The sequence below is a fragment of the Oryctolagus cuniculus genome, chromosome 15 (genome assembly GCF_964237555.1).
Source record: "Oryctolagus cuniculus chromosome 15, mOryCun1.1, whole genome shotgun sequence".
NCBI lineage: Eukaryota > Metazoa > Chordata > Mammalia > Lagomorpha > Leporidae > Oryctolagus > Oryctolagus cuniculus.
This window is the reverse complement of record NC_091446.1, coordinates 41,854,383-41,878,623: the sequence shown is the minus strand read 5'-3', so window position 1 is coordinate 41,878,623 and position 24,241 is coordinate 41,854,383. Positions and strand designations below refer to the sequence as shown.

Below are 24,241 nucleotides of genomic sequence, written 5' to 3'. Positions count from 1 at the left end.
TCTCTAACACTAAAAACCACTTACTTACTTTCAAGAATGCTGGCAATATTTAAATGTTATTTCACCACAATTTGAGAAAACAGGCTGCTAGTTCAGGACAAAAATAGGAACATACATTAAAACTGCCACTGGAATGTGCAGCATTCCAATCACAAGCTATATACCCACAAAAACTGAATGAGACTTATCTAAAATGAGATAAACTTGAATTCCTGGATAAGTTTATTATACATTGTTTTAAAAAATTTGCATTTGAGCATACTTCCTACAAGTATTCAAATACAGAATGAGCTATAAAGAGTGTCATACACAAATTCTTACCATTAAGCAAGCACTAAGGTAGGTAAACCTGCTTGGAGGAGTAGATGGCATAACTCTCCTCCTATTCAATGGTGCAGGCCTTCCTCTTCATCCTGACAACTTGTCATAAACAGCCTTGATCCTGCCGTTCCAGGACATGGCTGTCATCAAGGACAGCTGCCAGCACTTTTGTAACTTATCTTCAAATGTAAGTCATCTTTCCCTTGACTATTTTGAATTGAGATGGGTCTATATTCTATTAGTCTACTATGAACTCTTCAAAAACTTTTAATATTTCAGTTATGATCATTTTGTGGTTTCTGATTCTGCCTTTTCATCATAGCTATGCTGTTTTGGAATACAGGTGTGGTTTAGTGATCAAAATGATCATGAACATTGATAATTTACTTTATGAGCAAAATTTTAACATTTTATTAAAAGTGTTTATCCTGTTTGAATTTTGGGGTGCAAAATGGATTTTTGGGTTCCTCTTCACATAAAGTCTTTTACTCTAGGATTAAAGATTTGTCTCAAAAGTGTGAGATGTCAAGTGATTTTTAAAAAAAAGTCCCAATGATTTTTTAGTTTTGTTGGGTATGGCCTAATCATTTTAATTTCGACTTGTTTACAAGGGAAAATTATTTCCCTTTTAGCACAAAGTCAGAAAAACAATCTTTAAAGAAGAAGCAAACAGATTAAATATCAAAATAGCAAATGTATGTGGAATTAGAATATTGGGAGGAAAATAGTAATCACACAGCCAAACTTTTTGGTCAAACATATATTTTTCAGCTATCTTGATAACTGAATGTGAAGTTATAATTAAATAATTTGCTTAGGCTGTCACAAGGTTCTTGGATCAAGATATCTGACAGAGCAGTCATTTAGTGTTTGCATCTCACATCAGAGTGCATGGATTTAATTCCCAATTTTGACTCTGAGCCCAGCTTTCTACTAATGCAAACTCTGAGAAACAACAGTGATGGTTCAAGTAATTGGGTTTCTGCCAGCCTTTGAGAGACTGGCTCCTAGCATTGGCCCTAGTCCAACCCTGACCATTGTGGGGATTTGGGGCATGAACAAAAGGATGGTAGCTCACTGTCTGTCTGTCTCCCTTTCTCTCTCTCCCTCTCTCTGCATCAAATAAAAAAAGAGATACCAGAAATAACACAATAACACAAGCCTTCTAAATGATTGCCCTTTAATACTTATTTTTCCCAAGATTCCTTTCCAGTTTAATAGAAAAATTTGGAGTTTCTATAGAGTAGGGGTTACTATATTGCACTAGGCCAAGGACTAAGTTTCAATTCAATTCATGTAAACTTTAGCATGAATATTAAAATACATACAATAATATATAATATTATATGAAGGTACCTACAAAATTTCATGGAAAATGATATTAGAAGAGAAATGTATTCCAATACAAAAAGGTTTGAAGTCCATTAAAAATGTATTGAATACTTAAGTAAAATGGTCAGCTTCTATAAAAAGTTTGTGGAAGAGTTTGGCTTCATGTATTTTATATAGTTTATTTCTATACAAGCAAATATATTGGAAAAATTATTAAGCAGATAAAGGAATATAATAATTCAAGGGTATAGAAATTCTTTTGAGGTTTAGGCTAAACTGCAATCTGTAAATAACATAGAAATTGAACAGTACTCATTTCATTTGAACAAAATAAACAATAATAAATTATGCTTCCTAGAACTCTCTGAGAAGTCCATTCAAGTTTTGTTAGAAAGAGTTGTTTTAAAAGTCAAAATCCATGAGATTCCAGGCAAGTCCACACCTATACTCTCCTACTGTCAATCAGAGCAAAGCTGTAGTGTCTGTGGATTTTCTGTTTCAACAAACTGAGTGCTTCCTTTTGTTCACATTTATTTAATTGATGTGAAGTTTCCCACTTGATTGATTCCGAGATTTGGAAAAGCATGTATAATATCTTTCATTCTGAAAGGATTTGAGAATGGGTCCAAACTAAGAGACCTGAAACACTGGTTTCATGCTGGATATCAACTTAACTTTCCCTGTTCTTTATGGTGGTAAGTGAAAGAAATTCAGTTAAGGTTTAGGCTTTATAGGCAAGCAAAGTGAAGCAGAAAACTGAGGCACATGTGCCTTCCTTATCAGGATTCCACATGAAGTTTAGAGCGGAATTTCCTTCATTGTCTCCTCAGGCTTCCATTTCCACATTGTTTAAGGTTGCGGTTAAATGGCCGCAGCCAAAGTAGAGAGCAGACTTAACCCTTTTGGCATGTGAATCAGTTCTCTGCCATGATGTAAGTTCCAAACTCCTTGAGAGTCAGGATTGCATCATCTTCTCAACTGAGTTACACACACACACATCCCTACACCATACATGGTTAACACCAGTACCTTCACCTACATTGCTGCATTTGATTCTCTGTGTTATGCTGTGGGGGGGCTGGGGAAAGAGACCCAATACTCTGATTCTGTCCCTTGGGATCCAGAGTTCATCCTAAGTGTACCAGAGAGTTAGGACATTTGAAAATGTCACTGTCAGACTGAACAGAAACGGAATGATTAAGTAAACTGGTAACATGGCATCATGTGGACCACTATTTCCCAACCTGCAGGTGCATCATGCCATTTGTTGTGTCAGGGAGATGCCTTGGGTGTGTCATAGGCCATGATTTCCTCATTTCCACCAGCTTCCTGTTTCTCAACTCTCTAGTTTCTAACTGTCACTGCAGCCATATCTCATTCTTCAGCCTGATGCTAAAAGCAAAAGTTCAATCAAGAGTCCTCAGAAGCAGGGGAAGTTCACCTTTCCAGGTAAGATGGAGATTTATCGTGACTGGGAGGCAGCCTGGGAGTGGTAATCAGGTGAAAGGGCTCTGTAGTGAGGCTGCCTGCATGTTCATCCGAGACCTGTCTTCTGTTGGCTCTATGACTTTGGGCAGGTCTTAAATCTCTCTAAGCCTTTGATGTTTTCATTGACAAATTAAGGATAAGAGTACCAACTCCTTATGGAGTTTCTTTGAGGTTTAAGTAACATAACGTGAAACATGTAAGATAATGCCTAGCATAAAGTAAGTACTCAACAGACATTAGTTTTTACATTTTAAAAAAAATTAAGTTGCAAAACATTTACAGGAAACAGTCACGTTCAGTTAGACAATAAGTATATGGAAAGCTGTTTAGCTTCAGAAGTAAATTCTGTATTTTTAAAAGACAGATAGCCATTTGTTACGTAAAGACTCTCTGAGACTACTCTTTGGCTTATTTTTAAGTTAAAAACATTTTGAAAGTATTTGAGAACTTAAACTACATTGAATATGTTTGTGTATATTATGTCACTTCTCTCTGCTCACCTATGAGCAATTCACATTATTATCCTGATTTTACTATCAAGAAAACCCAGAAGAAAATCTAAGAAATAGCTAGCCCAAGGCTAGAGATCATCTCTTTGGTGAAGTTGGGCTTCAACTTCAGGCCAATTAACTGCAAAACCCATGTGATAAAGGAACTACGCTGCTATGGTGTTGGCTTGCCTCTGAGAAGACAAGCTTTCATACCATGGCAAAGAAGGGGGACTGTATACCAAAAGCTGCAAAATCTTCCCTGGAGTGTCCACATAAAAAATGGCCAGTGGTCACATCACTGGAAACTGATGGCATGCTTGTAGTTATTTTTTTTCTTGGTTGAAGCTTTATCTGTTTGTTATTATTTGCTTTGTGGGGTTTTGGGCTGGACAAGGGGATGTTTAGGAAACTTCAGGCAACAAATAGGTGAGCAAATACTTAAAATCATTGACAAACTTTAATTAAAATGAGACAAAAATGCTTTCATACTAGATTAAATCCATTCCATTTTCAGGAGTTGACTATATCAAGATAGTTTCTATGTGAAAAAAATAGATTAATAGTGCTCCAATCAGTTCACTGTATTTGTTCCCTTCTAGTATTATCAGTTTTCCCAGGGAGTTATTCACATATTCATTAGGGCATTATTTTCATCTCATTAATCAATATAAATGGAATTAATCTGTGAATATGAAATTTTTTATGCCAGGCATTTCCATGATGTGGCTGTTTTTAACAACAACTTGTTTGATTTGTGGAACTTTAAATGCTGGTGCATTTTTTGACTTGGAAAATGAAGTCAATCCTGAAGTATGGATGAATACTGTAAGTCATGAAAAATTCTAAATAATATCAGATTAAGCAGGATTAATGTGTTGTTTTTCAAGACTTCTTTTGATAGCAGAAAATCTCTGATAAGAAAATAAGCAAAAGGTAGATGGCATTTAACATTGCTATAGGAATCAAGCAAGGCAGATCTGTTCTGAATAACAGATACTTGGCATAATGAAAGTAGAATTGTGCTATATACATCACTTCCTCTTTTGAATTTATATTTTTAAGAATAAGAAATCATTTGGACGATAGATGACTGCCTTCTACTTGTTTAGAACTATGTTTTTACTATCTTTAAAGTAAGAAGAGTCTCAAAAGATAATTGACTTGAGAATATTGCCCCATCAAGAAGAATGACTCAAATATTTGCCAGTAGTAGATATTTTCTAATATTCAACCTATTTTTTTATCAAGACTTTATATAATAAAGTAATTTTAGTTACCTGGGGCTGCAGATTCCACGTAATTCACAGTGATAAGTAGACACCAGATGTTTTGTTCTGGTTCCTTTTGCTCTCCTTTAGAGAAGTACAACTAATGCCTGTATTTCCACTGGGCAGAGTGAAATCATCACATACAATGGCTATCCCAGTGAAGAGTATGAAGTCATCACCAAAGATGGATACATACTCTGCATCAACAGAATTCCCTATGGAAGAAGTCAGAACAGGAGCACAGGTATGAGATATGCCCCTCCTGAGGAGGAAGACATCATACAACTAAAATTTAGTACTGACTGCTTATTAAGAGAGTAACCAGTTTATTAAAATAGGTTTTGAGTTGTTGGATTAATTTTTAAAGGGTGAAGAGGGAGGTTCACTTCCCTCTACACAAGAATGTAAAAATACAAAGGGCAAGACTGATCTTGCTAACAACAACTGGGCTTTCTTGTTGTCGTGTGAATGTCAAGGTGCAGCCTACATTATGTTAGCTCATTACTGACTCCTCTCCTGTCCCAAGAATGTGGATTTCCTCACTGCTGAAAGGAGATTTGCAAGGTTGGATCAAGTTGACTGTGAGGTACCCCAGAAGAGCCTCTCCTGCTCCCATTAAAGTCAGGGAGTTTCCCTCTACAGGACAGAAAATCATCTTAACTGACAATAGCCTTTCTGAAATTTTTCCCAGTAATGAAAACTTTAATATTCACATACACATTGATCTAAGGGACAGACAGTTTATGGAATGAGAGATTATGGTGTAAAAAAAGCTTGATCTATAATGAGGAGGCATCCATGCAAGAGCAAGGAGTTTTCTTTTCACAACCTCTGAAGAGTAAGCAGAGTAGCTACCAAGGTTCAGTGAGGGATCAGTTACTGCCGCTGCCCACCAGGAGGATTCTGCCTTCTCTCCTACTATCCACATTCAGGTTCAGCTAAAATGATGTTGTTCCACACTCTCTCGTTTATAATTAAAGAGTTTCAAAATAAAAAACGATAGTGTGACATGCATGGGTATCGCTGTCAGATAAAACATGGACTGCTCAGTTAAAAGTGTACATCAAAAGAGCAACAGATAATTCTTTTGTATAAGTTCCAATTCAGGAAATATTTATTTAAAAAATATTCATTCTTTATCATGATTTCAAATAGAATGGATGATTCTGGATCATTTTATTTATTTACTTTCTGTGTTTAGTAATGCTAGGCTGTAAAATAGAAAGGGAGAAAACTTTTATAGGAAAGAATTTCTTAAGAAAAGAGAATTTTTGAAAGATTTGGAGCTAAGCCCATTTTTTAAAAATTTATTTATTTACTTGAAAGGCAGAGTAACAGAGATAAAGGAAGACACACACACACACACACACACACAGAAAAAGAGAGAGATCTTCCATCCACTGATTCACACCCAAACGTCTGCAGCAGCCAGAGCTGGGCCAGGCCAAATCCAGGAGCCTGCAGAAATTCCATAAGGATCTCCCGCGTGTGTAACAAGGGCCAAGTACTTGGGGCCATTTTTCAGTCCCTAACAGGAAGCTGGATCAGAAGCAGAGTAGCCAGGACTTGAACCTATACTCCAATAAGGGATGCTGGTATCACAAGCGGCAGTTTAGTCTTCTGCACCACAACTCCAGCCTCCTAAGCCCCACTTATTAGATATATTGTTCTAAATGCTTTAAATCAAAGCTCTCAGCAGTCCTATGACATGAGTACCACTAAGTGTCACTATTTCACAGATGATGCAATTGAGTCATGACAGACTTGTAACAGGTTCCAAGTCACGCAAATAGCAAGTGACAGAACCAGAATTTAAACTTAAGCAGCAGGTTCCAGAGCCTGTGCTATTAGCTGTTAAACTATAGCACCTTTCCAAGTCTTCAATTCTGGTTCTTCACCTCTCCATGAGTACTCTCTCTCCCAGGATGTAGTTTGGCAGAGGGATGTTGAACTGATTGCTACTCCTGTAGTGTTCAAATGCTCTCCCATTAGCAACGGCTGGAGATTTGTGAGGAACAAATTAGTTCCCATTTACATTCATGTCCTCTTCTTCCCAGGAAGACAAATAGAACTCTATTAAGCATTAAAAATGTATATAAATCACACCCTAGATGTAAGTATACAGATATAACTCAGACTGCAATAACTCACCCATCATAATTTGAAAACATCTTAAGTAGTAAATGAATTTCATACACCCAGCCTACTGAACATCATGTCTTGGGAACATAGTACGTTGAGTATCTGTTGTTTGCCTTCATGATCACAGAGTTTAATGGGAGTTGCTACTCAATATCACTGCCCAGCATTGTGGGAGAGGATCTTAACAACTATTGGTAACCCAGGAAAAGACCAAAATTTAAAATTTGAAGTATGGTTTACCAAATGCATATCTATTTCACATCATGGTAAAGTCGTAAAGTCAGGAAATCCTATGTTGAACCATCGCAAGTCAGTGACTGTCTATGTATGAATGTAGAGAACAGAGAAATTGCAGGCACAAGCTTTGCCATAAGACAGGACTGGGTTTGCATCCCGGCTCTGAACTTTGTTAGCTGGTGACTCCTGGGAAAGTTACTTAATTACTGTAAGGCCTTGTTTCCTCATTAACAAAATGAGGCTCTTCAAAATAGCAGCTACATTTTAGAGTGATTCTAAGAATTTAATAAAGTGTTGCATGAAAATCAATCAGTACAGCACCTAAGTATGTGCTCAAGAGACTGAGTTGACAGGAGGAAAAGTGAATAATGTTTTGATTTTTGCTCTTTGTATATTTCTACAATGTCTCAGACATATTCTATTTATCATAACTTTGTCTCTTTCTCATTCCCCTCAGGTCCCCGGCCAGTTGTGTACATGCAGCATGCCCTATTTGCAGACAATGCATATTGGCTTGAGAATTATGCCAACGGCAGCCTGGGATTCCTTCTAGCAGATGCAGGCTATGATGTATGGATGGGAAACAGTCGGGGGAACACTTGGTCAAGAAAACACAAGACACTCTCAGTGAATGAAGAGGCGTTTTGGGCCTTTAGGTAAACTGACTTAAGAAAAGTTAAGAGCATTAGCCTAGTGAGCCGCGGTGCCAGCCCCCTGGAAGAGGGGCAAACAGGATAGAATCCGGCGCCCCGACCGGGACTAGAACCCGGTGTGCCGGCACTGCAAGACGGAGGAATTGGAAAACATCATGCTGAGTGAATTAAGCCAGTCCCAAAGGGACAAATATCATATGTTCTCCCTGATTGGCGACAACTAACTGAGCACCAAAGGGGAAACTTGTTGAAGTGAAATGGACACTATGAGAAACAGTGACTTGATCAGCTCTTGTCCTGACGGTTGATGTACAATGTAATACTTTATCCATTTTAGTATTTTTTTTTTGTTCTAGTACCATTGGTTGAACTCCATAATTAACACACAATTATTCTTAGGTGTTTATATTTTAACTGAAAAGTGATCCCTGTTAGGAATTTGGAAAACATTATGTTGAGTGAAATAAGCCAATCCCAAAGGGACAAACACCACTTGTTCTCCTTGATAGGTGACAACTAACTGAGCACCAAAAAGGAAACCTGTTCAAGTGAAATGAACACTATGAGAAACGGTGACTTGATCAGCCCTCACCCTGACTGTTGATAAGCAGCTTAATATGTTATCCCTCTTAGTATTTTTTTTGTTTTTTCTACTTAATACTTTTGGTTGAATACTGTAATCAATACACAATTCTTCTTAAGTGCTGAAACTTAACTGAAAAGTGATCACTGTTAAATATAAGAGTGGGAATAAGAGAGGAAAGAGATGTGCAATTTGGGACATGCTCAAGCTGACTTACCTCTAACGGTAGAGTTAGAAACAGACCAGGGGATTCCAATTCAATCTCATCGAGGTGGCATGTACCAATGCCATCTCACTAGTCCCAGTGATCAATTTCTGTTCACAATTGATCGTAATGATAGGACTAAGAACCAAAGGGATCACATAGACAAGAATAGTGTCTGCAAATACTAGCTGATAGAATAAAAAAGGGAGAGAATGATCCAACATGGGAAGTGAGATACACAGCAGACCCATAGAATGGCAAATGTCCAAAACAGCACTCTGGCCTCAGAATCAGCCCTTAAGGCATTCAGATCTGGCTAAAAAGCGCATGAGAGTATTTCAGGCATGGAAAGCCAAAACACTCTGGGGGAAAAAAAAACCTAAATGAAAGATCTCCACGAGTGAGATCCCAGTGGAAAGAATGGGTCATCAAAGAAGGAGGTACCTTTCTCTGAAGGGAGGAGAGAACTTCCACTTTGACCATGGCCTTGTCTAAATATGATCAGAGTCAGTGAACTCAGGAGGCTTCCATAGCCTTGGCAGCTCATGACAAGAGCCTAGGGTGATTACTGATGCCATAAACAAGAGTGTCAATTTGTTAAGTCAACAACAGGAGTCACTGTGCACTTACTCCTCATGTAGGATCTTTGTCCTTAGTGTGCTGTACATTGAGATCTAATGCTATAACTAGTACTGAAACAGTATTTTTCACTTTATGTTTCTGTGTGGGAGCAAACTGTTGAAATCTTTACTTAATGTATGCTAAACTGATCTTCTGTATATAAAGAGAAACGAAAATGAATCTTGATGTGAATGGAAGGGGAGAGGGAGTGGATAAGGGGAGGGTTGCGGGTTGGAGGGATGTTATGGGGGGGAAGCCATTGTAATCCATATTCTGTACTTTGGAAATTTATATTCATTAAATAAAAGTTAAAAAAAAAGAACAGTTAAGAGGAAAGTTGGAGGCAATTTCTTGAAGTGAAACAGTGTGGGTGGTATTAAAGACAATACATAGGGTGATACAAAGCTCCTTATAGTTTCTACTAGCATCTCAAAGGAGAGAAACAGCAAGAAGCTTTGATTTTCACTGATTTTTCCCACACAAAAATTATTTTTTTATTTTATTAAGAAGATCATTTTAACATCCAATTCTGTCCAATACTATACTTCATAAGTAAGTCCCAATGGAAAGTCCAGGAAATTGCTATGAACAAGGAATGCATTCATTAAGCCAGTATTTATAAAGTACATACTGTATGTATTGACCTAGGTTCTGAGCATTCAAACAGTGAAGTGACCAAACCTCTGACCTCAAGAAGTTTATAACCACCCTAGAAATACTTTTTTTTAATGTCAGGAAATAATGTGTAAAATTTTTTTGATCAATTTCTTTTTTTTAACTTTTATTTAATAAATATAAATTTCAAAAGTACAGCTTTTGGATTATAGTGGCTTTTTCCACCCATAACTTCCCTCCCACCCACAAGCATCCCATCTCCCGCTCCCTCTCCCATTCCATTCACATCAAGATTCATTTTCAATTATCTTTATATATAGAAGATCAGTTTAGTATATACTAAGTAAAGATCTCAACAGTTTGCACCCACACAGAAACACAAATATAAAGTACTGTTTGAGTAATAGTTATACCATTACTTCACATAGTACAACACATTAAGGGCAGAGATCCTACATGGAGAGTAATTGCACAGTGACTCCTGTTGTTGATTTAACAATTGACACTCTTGTTTATGGCGTCAGTCATCACCTTAGGCTCTTGTCATGAGTTGCCAAGGCTATGGAAGCCTCTTGAGTTTACCGACCCCGATCTTATTTAGAAAAGTTCATAGTCAAAGTGGAAGTTCTCTCCTCCCTTCAGAGAAAGGTACCTCCTTCTTTTATGGCCCGTTCTTTCCACTGGGATCTCACTCACAGAGATCTTTCATATAGATTTATTTATTTATTTATTTATTTGCCACAGTGTCTTGGCTTTCCATGCCTGAAATACTCTCATGCGCTTTTTAGCCAGATCTGAATGCCTTAAGGGCTGATACTGAAGCCAGAGTGCTGTTTAGGACATCTGCCATTCTATGAGTCTCCTGTGTATCCCGCTTCCCATGTTGGATCATTCTCTCATTTTTAATTCTATCAGTTAGAATTAGCAGACACTATTCTTGTTTATGTGATCCCTTTGGTTCTTAGTCCTATCATTATGATCAATTGTGAACAGAAATTGATCACTGGGACTAGTGAGATGGCATTGGTACATGCCACCTTGATGGGATTGAATTGGACTCCCTTGGCACGTTTCTAACTCTACTGTTAGGGGTAAGTCCGACTGAGCATGCGCTGAACTGTACATCTCCTCCCTCTCTTATTCCCACTCTTATATTTAGCAGGGATCACTTTTCAGTTAAATTTAAACACCTAAGAATAATTGTGTATTAATTAAAGAGTTCAACCAACGGTATTAAGTAGAACAAAAAAATACTAAGAGGAATAAAGTATTAAGTTGTTCCTTGACAGTGAGGACAAGGGCTGATCAAGTAATTGTTTCTCATAGTGTCCATTTCACTTCAACATGTTTCCTTTTAGGTGCTCGGTTAGTTGTCACCCCATCAACAGTGGACTGGGTAAAGAAATTATGGGATATGTACTCTATAGAATACTATACAGCAGTAAAAAAAGTGTAATCCAGTCATTTGCAACAAAATGGAGGAACCTGGAAAACATCATGCTGAGTGAATTAAGCCAATCCCAAAGGGACAAATATCATATATTCTCCTTGATCAATGACAACTAACCAAGCTCCCTAGTAATACTTTTATAAATCTTTTCTACTGCATAACCATTAACTTGTGCAAAGTTGATGTGTAACGGTATTGTATTCACTTAGAAAAACTGTAATTGAGGTGGTACAGAATACTATTTTCAAGAAAACAATAAAACTCCGGTATGAGATTTTTAAAACATTGTTAGTGAGCAATGAAGAATCTTTTGATATGTTGATGGCTTCTTTCTTTTTTTCTTTGAAGATTTATTCAGAGTTAGAGAGAAAGAGAGAGAGAGAGGAGGGAGAGAGAGAGTGTGTGTCTTTTATCTATTGTTCATTCCCCGGATGGCCACAAAGGCCAGGACTGAGCTGGGCTGAAGTCAGGAGCTAGGAGCTTCTTCTGGGTCTCCCACAAGTGTAGAAGAGTTCCATACACTTGGGCCATCCTCTGCTGCATTTCCCGGGCTGGTAGCAGGAAGCTAGATGGGAATGGAGCAGCTGGACATGAACCAGCGCCATATGGGATGCACCCATATGGGATGCTGGCATTGCAGGCAGTGACTTAACCTGTTGTGCTACAACACCTGCCTCTGATGATTTCATTGAATGGGAATATTTTCTGCTGTCACCAGAGAATAGGCTTACGCCTGCAGTAGACCTCCTTTCCTGGGACCTACGTTCTCCATTGGTTTGCAAATCTGCTGCTAGAAAAGATGTTCATTCTTAACATGGCAATGAAATATTTAGCACCCACTGACATGTTGAGAACAGATGAGAAATAGAATAAATTGTTTGGGTCAGAACTCTGGAGAAGGGGCAAGTGTCAGGAAGTATTTTGCATCACTGGTCTTTGGTAGCTTGGCCTTCCTTATTTGCAGTGGAGAAACGTTTTTCTGCCAAAGGCCATTTGTATAATGTCATTTGTAGGCCATCCAAAATCATCAGCTTAACAATTAGCCTGTTAGAGATTTATTGAGTTTCCAGCCCTATGTGCAGTTGTCCTGGGAAGGCCAAACCAAATGATTTTTCAGGTCTTATAGGGTTTCCAACTGGGTGTTCCCCACCCCTACAGGCATCATATCAATCTCTAATACTTGGAAATAACTGATTTAGAGATTAATTCACATGTTCTTTTAATAAATAGAACTCTAGTTCATAGGGTACCTGACTTAACTCACTATTATATAGGCCTTTTGGTTCTCCAACATTAATAACAACTGAAATGGCACTATAGAATGTGGGGATATGTTGAATATATATCTTTAGCAATGGAAAATAAATAATATCAACACATTATTAAGTGCCTACTAGGAGTCAAAGCCATTTTTTATATTATCGATCGCAAATGCAGTCCAGTAAGGTAGGTACTACGGTGTTCATTTCTCAAGTAGGAAAACTTAAGCTCAGAGTATTTCAGTAACATCAGAAGTTATTCAGTTAGTAAGTGGTAGAATCATGATTGACAACAGTCCTGCTTCTACAGATTGTATTATATTATACAACCCTGAGAGTTTTGTATAATATAGTCCTAAGAGTCTGGAAATCCCAGGGCAGAATCAGAAGTGGAGGCGTGCAAGTTATACAGAGGAAGGAAACAGAAAGAAAGCAAGACAAGGAAGTGAAGAAGACAAAGAAGAGGCTAAACTTTAAGTAGCATCAACAAGTCTTTGAAATTCTTCCTATTGTTAGGAAGTAAACTATGAAAATGCAGGCAAAAGGCTATACTAACCAACATTAAGTAGAGCAAATAATGAAATACACACTGAATAAGTAGCAAAGAATTCCGTGTGTTAATAAGAAGGGAGCAAGTTAAACTTAGAGTTTAAAATTTAAAAAGTATTTATAAGCCTGTGTTTTGTTTTGCAGTTTTGATGAAATGGCCAAATATGATCTCCCAGGAATAGTAGACTTCATTGTAAATAAAACTGGTCAAGAGAAGCTGCATTTCATTGGACATTCACTTGGCACTACAATAGGTATGTCTGCAAGGGTCCATGTTGTCAGTCTTGCAGGAGTCCTGTTCATTGGAACAGAGTAACTGCTATTTAGAGTGCCCTTGCATCTTTACCCTGTGCTGGGAATTTCCTTCGTGTGACCCTGCAGTCTAGAGACTGTGCGTATGTGGGGCAAACATTTCCTTCAACTCTGGTCACAGCTGCACACTTCTAATAGTGACAAAAATTTCCAGAAATAAAATGTGCCCTAAGTCCAAAAAAGTGATTCTAAAGGATAAATTTCTAGATTCCCTCTGAGCTGAAAAAGTGAAGTCCAATACCATGAACTGTCCCACAAAGAATGATAAGTATACACTAATCTTACGTACTTCACAACCCAATTTGGATTAAAATAAAAAAAAGGGAGTATCTAATATTTCAACAAATTAAAAAGATATGGTCACATATGTTTGTGAGTTGTACACAAAAGCTTACTTTAATAAAATATCTGGTTCATCTATTTAGCATGTGATTTAATATTGATGGAGTAGTAATTAAATAGAAGCACTATATTACAATTTTTAAAGCTTTTAAAACTGTACTCTTTTTTGAAAAAAATTACATCTTAATGATTATCTAGACTTTTTTGGAAATAAGTCAAAATCTAGTTCCAAATAAAAGTTCAAAGGGACCCATACTAATATAAATATAGTCTTGTTACTGATCTTAGACCAAAGATTCCAATTTAAAGAGAGTAAGTCATGTGAAAATACAATATTTCAGTTTAGTAAAACTACAAGAAACCATAAATATTCTTTCAACTTTTTCATTATCACTACTGTTATCAATAATAAACTTATTAGTCAATAATTTATATGGACAGGTAGTTTAAAGTTTGGAATAGACAGTGAGTATTGGAGAGCATATACTAAAAAAGTATCAAAGAACCAATAAGAGACCTAAAAATATCATTAATTATATAAATTATATAAATAATTATGCTACAGTAAAAAATCTGACACTTACTGAGCATTCATTATGTGTAGGACTCTGTGTTCATGAATTTTTCCACAAAAGTCTCCCTCTAATCTTAAAAAAAGAAAACAAAACAAAAACTTCTATTATTGTCTCTGTCACATAGCAGAGAAAACAGAAGTTCAGACAAATTAAAGGACTTGACCAAAGTCTCTTTAGCACATAAGAGGCAGAACACAGGTTCAAACCAGTTCAGTCTGATTCCACTGAAGTGAACTGTATGTGCATTGTGGAGGGAGGGACCATATATAAAAATACTACAAAAAGTTCAAGTGAAAATGGAATTAAATGATGTTTATTTTGGTGGAAAAAATTTTGAGATCCATGTATAGTTTTTTCATAATATGCATTTTCTGATGACCCTTCAAGAATTAGAATGGTTTGATTTGGGTGTAGAAAACTGTGGGACTTAGACATGCTCTTATATTGATCTCAAAGAAAACATAGATATTTTTCTATGTTTTCATATTTTTCAATTTTTCACAGATGTTTTCGTGTCTTTCTGTGTTTTCATTTTTCTTTTTTCTTAAACATGACATTTTTCAGTAAGCAGAGCAATTTTTGTTAGTGGAAAGGACCTACTGTTTGTAAGACATTCAACAACCCAAGCCTCAGGACATTCATTGTCAGTTGGGTGTTCTGGTCAGTTTGACACCAAAAATTCATCTACACAAACTTCCAAATACATGGGTCAGTCTTTAGATCAAATTTTTAGTCATTTATTTGAATTATTTTTTTCTGTCCAAGACAATTTTATGTTTTAACACAAATTTCTACAAACAGCATATGCTATGCTTTCACACACATACTCAACCACACATACAAACACAGGCACATATGCACATACTAGTGAAGACCCAGAAAAGCACCTCAGGAGACCAGAATGTGGAGATAATCCATACAGCATTCCAGTGCAGCGCTGTCCACCCTTCCCCTCACAGGGCTGTAAATGATGCAGTAGCACTGGTGAAAGAGCAAAGCAATGGGGACAGCTGAGCCTGACTGGGACCACAGTGGACCCAGAGAGACACCTTTCCTTCTGGGAAGTAGGGAAAAGTCTGGAGGGTTGGTACACTTCCAGCAAGGTGCTGAGAGCAGTGAAATATCATTCCATTCTGAGAAAGCAAGCCTGTGGAATAACTAGATGATGACACGGAAAGAACTGATGAATTCATACCCAATAAGCTGATTTTTAACTTCTGGAAACTCTGTGACTCAGCTTTGCATCCTAGAGTTCCATGTGAAATGAAAGCATCGTCCTCATTAGCCCATGCTTGGGAAGTGAAGTCGCCTGCAGCAGCTGCTACAGCGGTTTATTCCTCACCTTTCACCTGCCAACTACTCCATTTTCCCCAACCAGGTTAAATGACCCTTTGATAGTACAAGAGACAAATTAGTAACTTAGAAGTCGAGAGGGCTGAAGGCCAACTATCCTGGCAGAATCACTCAAAAGAACTCCCACTTTTATTAGTAGAAATATTGTGTGAATACTTCTAATTTTTACAGGATTGTCTTGTCTCCACATTCTCTCAGGATTTGTAGCCTTTTCTACCATGCCTGAACTGGCACAAAGAATCAAAATGAATTTTGCCTTGGGTCCTGTGATCTCATTCAAATATCCCACAAGCGTTTTTACCAGTTTTTTTCTACTTCCAAATTCCATAATCAAGGTAGGCTACTCTTTTTTTGCCAAAGTTTACCTGAGAATCTCATTTTGGATCATAGTACCTTATTATTTTTCAATCTGTTATGAAGGAACAGTAGGAAAATTTGATAGAATCTATAGGAATCAGACTATGTGAGCATCTGTTTGTGTTTGTGTGCCCATGCCCATGTGTGTACATATTTGTGCATGGTGCCTACAGGTCCCAGAGACAATTTATTATACTCAGTCACTAATAGGGCCAAGAATATGTTTGAATTTCTTGATAAGCTGGGTGTTCTATCAGTAGATGGTCTACTCACAAGTTTTCTTCTTCCACATAGTTGGACAGGTCAGTGAGTTCACAATGCCCAAAAGAAACTCTTCAAGTTATGTGTGATCACTGATGTTACTGACTAGATAAAACTAGCTAATATCCTTTACCAAATACAAGCTTGCCGTAACACACTAAAGCTCAGATTCCAGAGCCTAAATGTCTTATAGCTGAGGTAGCCATTGACTATCAAAGGGTATTTTTCAGTGGTTAAAAAGGTCAGCTTTTGCCAACTGCAGATTTGAATTTTATGCATTAAAAAGGTTGCAGGTTGCTTTTTTCCCATTTGTTTTTGTTTCTCTGTGAAGACCATAGCTACAAAGAGCATAGCGTTTTAACCACAATTGCCTTTTTAATTAGGGGTGATGGAAAAAATGCTTTGGAGCCAGAATGAAGTCAAGCAGATGAATTAGAGAATTATCATAATTCATATGTAAGCAAATAAGGCCCTGATTTGGGGTGGAGTGGCAGGAATGGGAAAAAAATTATTTGTGAACTAACATAAGGAAGAATTTCCATAGGGCCTAATGATTGTTTTGATACTAGCTACTTTATTATAGACTGTGAGCAAAAATGATGTAAGTTCCCTTTGGGTGGTTGATATTTCTGTTTCAAAATGTATTGACATCAATTCTGAATGTCATCTATATATGAATAAACTAAATAAGCTACATTTTATTAAATTCACCAGTACATACATCTCTATGTAAATGCCCAGATTTAAAAAAAAATTATTTATTTGAAAGTCAGAGTTACACAGAGAGAGGAGACAGAGAGAGATCTTCCATCCACTGGTTCAAACACCCCCCCCCCCCAATTATTGTATCAGCTGGAGTTGGGCAAGGCCAAGGCCAGGAGTCAGGAATTTCTTCCAGGTCTTCAACATCAGTGCAGAGGATCAAGCCCTTGTGTCCTGCTGCTTTCCCAGGCACATTAGCAGGGAGCTGGAGTGGAAGTGGAGCAGCCAGGTTTTCAACTGGAGCCCATAAAGGGCACCAGCGTCACAGGTGGCATCTTTATCTAGTACACCACTACACTGGCCTCAAATACACCAATTTTATATGTGTTGCCCTTCCTCCATAGATCAGCCATAAAGCAAATAATGTTCTTAATATCTCAGTTTACTATGCCATAGTATCAAAATCCCTGCCTTTTTAAATCTCATTTCTTGCTCCCCACTGTTATCAGTTGCCCTCAGAAACCCTGGGACCCCACCAGAGATTTCTTCCTCCCCTGAGCTTGCTTTTTTAACCCACTGCCACAACACCAGCCCCCGAGCTTTCTTTCTTAAAATCCGGAAGTCTTAACCATGCTGTCCTGATGACTCCATCTTACCTTTTCTGTTCAGTGATACCCTTCCTTTGGTTCCCCATTCTCTGCTTTTCAGTGTGAGATCTGGCTAATCTGGGACAGTACTGGAAAGCCAACGTGCGCATGAATTAAAGGAAAAACCTGGTTTTCCTTCCTACAAGGTAATATTTGACCTCAAGAAGAAACTATTCCATCTTTCTTGCCCATAAATGAGAAATAAACATTGGCAATCACTGAGTGGACAGAATACAGGAGAGCTTCATCATAGAGAAGTGAATCTGAGGTTGAGGGTCCTTCTAATCTCTTTGTATATAATATGTTTGATAATCTTCCTTGTTTGGAGATAAACATGTAAGTCACTTTTCCTGAGTGACTTGCTCACTTTGACCAAAACAACAGATAAAAAAAATAATAGATCCCCAAGTGTAGCTCATTTCTGGAATGAAGGGAATATGAAAGTCTGAAGATGGTTCTTGAGAATATAATTATTTCTTACTTTCACAGGCTCTTTTTGGTACCAAAGGTTTCTTCTTAGAATATAAAAATGGGAAAATACCTTCTACCAAAATCTGCAACAATAAAATACTATGGATGCTATGTAGTGAATTTATGTCCTTATGGGCTGGAGCCAATACAAAAAATATGAATATGGTATGTACAATAATTTTGGGCCATTGAATACTTAGGAAATTCCAACTTTCCTTTGACTCATACTGATGTGTCTAATATACTATATAAACTCATATGGTATTCCAAACTCTCAAAGGCAGATATCTTTTAATGCATAGAAGCTTAGGTATCCAAAGTATCATGTTAGTAGAGTTAGGGGAAGCCCCTCCATTCTTCCATCCCTGTTTGAAGTTGAGAGAGTGAACACTCCAGAATAGGTGGTAGTTTTTCACATGTTCACTATCAGCCACAACTCACTATACACAATTTAAATGTATTTCATTTGAATATATTACTTGAAAAACAAAATTCTAGAAAAGAAGAGAAGCCCATACACTTTACATGAACTTATTTCATGAGCCTCCCTTTGTAGGTGATTTTGGTTTCAAATAAAACTCATCACTTAATCTGGAAAATATGGAACATAATGAAAGGCAGACAGAATCTCCTTCCTATGAAGTGGTAGCAGTCCTGTCTCATCAATTATGTTTCCTGTTATTCAGAATTCAAGAATAAAAGAGGAGGAGGTTACATTTGCAGACTTGTGTGGTTGAATAATTATCTCTATAGTATTACAAATGTCAGCCAGTGAGACTGCTGCAGTGAATCCAATCCCAAGATAGGTATTCTCAACGAGACCAACGCACCTTGGGTCTAGAAGAGGCTAAATTATGTTAGACTGGAGCCTATGAATAACTATTGGTCAAAGTCTGCTTGTTATAAAGATTTTTAATAATATCCTTTGGGATTAGGTTAATTATATTCTAAGACATTGAATCATGAGTACTATTCAATCTCTTTAAAGTTTACAAAGTTTGGAATAATCTTTAGAAAGATTTGGCTTATAGATTTACTTTTGCAAAAGTCTGGCAAGCTGTTAGTATGATTCTTTAATAAGTTCATTTAATAGATAAAATAAGAAACTCAGGGACATTAATAAATTGACTGAACCCACGAAGGTGATAGTTAACAACATTAGAAACTGGAATTCGGATTTTCTGACCAACTGATCTGTGAGAGTACACACGCACCACCTCCATACTTGCACATCGCACCTTTCCTCATGGCTGGGCTCCATGCTGCCCATTGTTGCTGCTGCTGCTTCATAATAAGCAAATCATGGTACGGATTCAGAGCCATCGCAGGTTCGCTCTCAAACAGCTCGTTCCATTACTCAGTCCGTGGTTCACTCACATTCGAGCATCTGACACGAATACATATTTATCTAGATGATTCTGCCTCATAGTTTTCAAAACCTTGGTATTTATTTACTAATTCTCAGAATAGCCTCTTTCTACTTCTGAAAGGTGTTTGTTTTATTGAGTGATCATTGTTGTCACATGAACTTAACACATTGAGGTGTTTTTTCCCTTAGAGTCGAATGGATGTGTATATGTCACATGCTCCCACTGGGTCATCAATACAGAACATCCTGCATATAAAACAGGTAGAGTTTTTGCCATGGGGAATCATAATTTTATACATTTATACATAATTTTATACTTGTCCTTATATATCAAAAGCCAGAGTTGACCCTTCTGATGGGTCAATACAGAGGAGCTTAACAACTTGCTTCTAATTTGTCAGTGTTGGCATATTTATGTTTAGATTTCTCCCGATTTTAAAAAGAAGTAGTCCATGGTACACATCAAATGAGTGACCTAAATGAACCCCATCTTAAATTCTGAGCTTGTAAAATAGGCCCTGGGCTTGAGCAAGAGGTAATCTGAGAGGCCTCAGGAGAGCTGTGATGTCCCCTGGGAGGAAATATATGGGATTAGACTTTCTTCTAATGCAGTCTTGAGTTTTCTCTGAACCACGGTACATCACTGACCCTTTCATGTTGGACTCCAATTTTCATGATGGTGAAAAGGATATCAGATATTCCTGGTGAACCAGCAACCTTATTTTTCACCTGTGTGTGGCATTTTTCTTAGATTTGCTGTTAGCCGTCATGATTCTTACTTTTAACATTCTTTTCCTAAAAGTCATTTATCTCAGCTTTACAGATCTGATGAATTCAGAGCGTATGACTGGGGAAGTGAAGCTGAGAATATGCACCACTACAATCAGGTGAGCTATTCGAATAGTCTAAGAATGAGGGTTTTGAGAAATTAAGATAAAAATTACATGAGAGTGATAAGAATCATACCTGGCAATTTGGTGACATGTGTACTGATAGTGATTTTTTTAATGTCTAATTTAACCTGTATTCATTCCTGAAAATCTAGAAATGCAAAAAGCATATGAGTATATAAAGGAAACGGAGTCATTTGTAATCCATTTACCTACAGATAACTAGATATATTAATATATTGGTGTCATTAACTAAAATTTGTCAGCACCAAGCTTATTTCATATAATTATCTTGCTATTTTGTTTATAACTCTAGCAAGAGATAAATAATGTTCTGATGGATTTTTGACATAATTTTAATGTCTATGTGGAATTGGGAATTGTTCCATAAGAATCTTGACAAAATAAATAAATACATACTTCTTGAAACAAACTGAAAAAAAATAAGATTCCATATGGCAGCTTTAAAAGTATTATCAAACATTGATGAGGTGGGGTTTAAGGCATCTTTTTTCACATGAACTTTACACATCAAAATGTGTAGACCTATTTAGTATTATACTTTTGATCAATCCTGTCACCACTTTTTTTGTTTGCCTCATCGTGGGTTGAATCTAAGTATGAAATAAACACATTAAGTTAACTCTACCACAGTAACCTTTCCAAGATCATTTGTTAAGGCAAAACTAGGTCGATTAAGTTGTTTCTGAGCATCAGAACAGTCCATCAGACCAGTTAATTTCTCAGTACTGAATTAGATATTAGAGGAATGATTTTATTAACTCTAAATTCAACAAAAACTAGACTTTATATTTTTATTTTTTAATTGTTTAACATGGGATTTATACACAACAAAATTTGCTAATTTTGTATATCAAGTGCATCTTGACAAATATATCCATTTGTATAATTATAGCATAATCCAGATATAGAACATTTTCATTATCCTCAGAAGTTTTCTCCTACCCCTCAGACTTTATATATGCACAAGTGCATATATTTGGAAATGTTTAGACAAGGCCCAGAAAAAAATACACAAGAAATGCTGAAGTGCTTACTTTCAGAAAGGGAAGAAAGGAGAAAGGAGAGGAATGAACATAAAGCTCTAAAGAACCCTCATTTTGGATTTGACAAACAATACTTCTGTTCTCTACCTTTACTTTTAGTAAATATTATATTACATTTACATTTGTTAGAAAATGAAACAACACACACACATTCATGTTACAGTCAGTTATAGTCAAGTTCTAAAGGATGTGAGAGTGTAAATATCTTTAGAATGTGTCAAGGTATAACTGGTCCCACCCTGCCCCTGGCCAATCCTGTTTTATTTGTTTGTGATTTTAATCATTTAAAGGCAACTTTTGTCACAATCCTTCAGAAAAACTAGTTTCAGCAATTTGCACTCTCCTTGATTTCTGAGCGCCATCTCCATCCCCACTGTTTTAGTGAGTATAAGAGGATCAACCCAGGTGCACTTCTTGAGGGTGGGGAGTTTTCTGTTTTTTTTTTTTTTTCCACTAGTCCTTTCCCACCTGGAAGAGTACCTGGTATTTAATGTACTCAATAACTATTTGTTGCATGAATAAAATCTCCTAGCACCTCTCTTAGTTACCTTAAAATATTTCTGTCCTGGTTCCTTCTTTCCTTTCTTTATTAGAAAATGAAAATCCTATTACTTTCCAAATTATCCCACTCCTGCGCTCTTTACCCCATCTCTTCTCACCTCCCATTCCTCCTGGCTCCTTTTATTATCTTAAATGAGCTCCCATTCCTTATGAAAAACAAGCAAATAAAACTTCCGTTAACCCATCAATTGTATTGAAGCATCATTCTGTCACCTCAGTGTTACCAACACTTCTCAATATTGAAAAGAGCTTTTTCTTCTCTTGTACTCATTCCAGAACCTTAGAAAATATAGATTTGGTCTTGATCTTTCTAATGTAGCTACTCTATTTGAAACCACACATGGCTTTTAGTTGGCAAACTCAGTAGTCTATTTTCAGCTTGTAAAATATGTCATGTCTTGCCATTATCTCCTTGGAGCTCACTTGCCTAACATGAACTTGCGTAATGCGGTGATTTCAGACTTCTCATTCCCTTTGATTGCTCCCTTTGTCTGAAGTACTGGCTATTCTTCCACCTACCACTCTTGAATTTTTGGCTTTCCCCCAGAATTCTTCACAACTCTCTCTTCTTTAGAGAATTTAGCCATTCCTCCAGTTTCAATTTAGACCATCCGTATATATTTGCTTGCCTAGATTTTTTTCAGGACCCTCAGTCAACCTACCCCTTCAAGTCACCCTACTAACTGATGCCCACGTATGTGCCCTAAGACCACTGTCTGTAAAATGACCCTGTCTTGTCCCCAAAACTTCTGAAAGATATCCAAATTCCTTAATCTAACATTCAGAACTTGATTCTCTGTCTCCAATCTTACATCCCACTAAATGACCTTGCATATTTTATTCTGTAATTATCTGGGAAGCCTAGCATTCATGTTCATGATCTGCAAACTCCTCCTGCTCCCTGGGAAGCCCTCACCCCATCGCTGTCCAAATCCAGTAATATCCCAAAAGTCATACAAATGACTCCTGTTTGTATTAATTTGCCATCTCGGAATAATTTCTTAATTGTTTTTACTTTCACTATATTTTGGGAATGTTTAATAGTGTTTAGCATACTTTATTTCATATACAAATGTTTGCTTAGCTGTTTTATCTTGTTTCCTCCTTTGCAAATTCTTTGAAGAAAGGCATGCTTCCTTCCCATTTCCCATAGTGCCCAACAGAGATAGGACCATAGCAGCCTTCTTAAAAAAAAAAAAAAAAAGATTTATTTATTTATTTGAAAGTCAGAGTTACACACACAGAGAGAGAAGGAGAGGCAGAGAAAAAGAGAGAGAGAGAGAGAGAGAGAGAGGTCTTCCATCCTCTGGTTCACTCCCCAGTTGGCTGCAACAGCCAGAGCTGCGCCAATCCGGAGCCAGAAGCCAGGAGCCTCCTCCAGGTCTCCCACGTGGGTGCAGAGGCCCAAGGCCTTGGGCCACTCTCCACTGCTTTCCTAGACCACAGCAGAGAGTTGGATTAAAAGTGGAGCAGTTGGGACTCGAACCGGCATCCATATGGGATGCCAGCACTGCAAGGCAACAGCTTTACCCATTATGCCACAGCACTGGCTCCCATAGCAGCCTTTTATTTTTAGCAGCCTTTCTATTTATTTGAAGTCAGTTGTTGTTATGAGAATTTCTTTCACAAATGCTCTCTTTATTTTCTACAGAGTCGCCCCCCACTTTATGACTTGACTACCATGAATGTGCCTACTGCTATTTGGGCTGGTGGGCACGACATCCTTATCACACCCCGGGATGTGACCAGGATACTCCCCCAAATCAGGAATCTCCGTTACTTCAAACTTTTCCCAGATTGGAACCACTTTGATTTCGTCTGGGGTCTCGATGCCCCTCAGCGGATGTACAGTAAAATCATAGCTTTGATGAAGGAGTATGACTAAATGTAATGTATCTACTTTTCAATTTCAAGTTACTTCCAAGTCCATAAGTGGCTTTAGGAAAAATACCAATCAACAATAGGGACGCCCCAGCATTCTTGGTGCTACTGCTGAGATATTTCCTTATTTCAGCATCCCGACTAGGAATTATTTGAACTGTGCTGCTAATTCTTTAAGAAATGTCTATATCTGAAATCTTATAATTTCATCCTCTCAGTGTCAGGATAAGGACTCTCTC

The 24,241-nt window shown here is 37.3% G+C and overlaps 1 protein-coding gene across 1 annotated transcript; it reads left to right on the top strand.

Annotated features, from left to right (window-relative positions):
* Positions 1–2,842: 2,842 nt before the first annotated feature.
* LIPN (lipase family member N) lies at positions 2,843–24,238 on the top strand. The gene is made up of 10 exons (XM_002718368.5): positions 2,843–3,102; positions 4,342–4,457; positions 5,027–5,144; positions 7,737–7,935; positions 13,359–13,468; positions 15,995–16,131; positions 18,253–18,399; positions 19,793–19,864; positions 20,419–20,490; positions 23,773–24,238. The coding sequence occupies exons 2-10, from the start codon at positions 4,350–4,352 to the stop codon at positions 24,004–24,006; spliced, it is 1,197 nt and encodes a 398-aa protein (XP_002718414.1). The 5' UTR covers positions 2,843–3,102; positions 4,342–4,349; the 3' UTR covers positions 24,007–24,238.
* Positions 24,239–24,241: the final 3 nt, after the last annotated feature.

Bases quoted from the DNA above. Each gene is read 5' to 3' on its own strand.
- LIPN (XM_002718368.5), top strand. From the start codon at position 4,350: ATGATGTGGCTGTTTTTAACAACAACTTGTTTGATTTGTGGAACTTTA. The intron at 4,458-5,026 runs GTAAGTCATGAA...TCCACTGGGCAG, and splicing joins CTGAAGTATGGATGAATACT to AGTGAAATCATCACATACAA. The intron at 18,400-19,792 runs GTATGTACAATA...TTTTTCCCTTAG, and splicing joins ATACAAAAAATATGAATATG to AGTCGAATGGATGTGTATAT.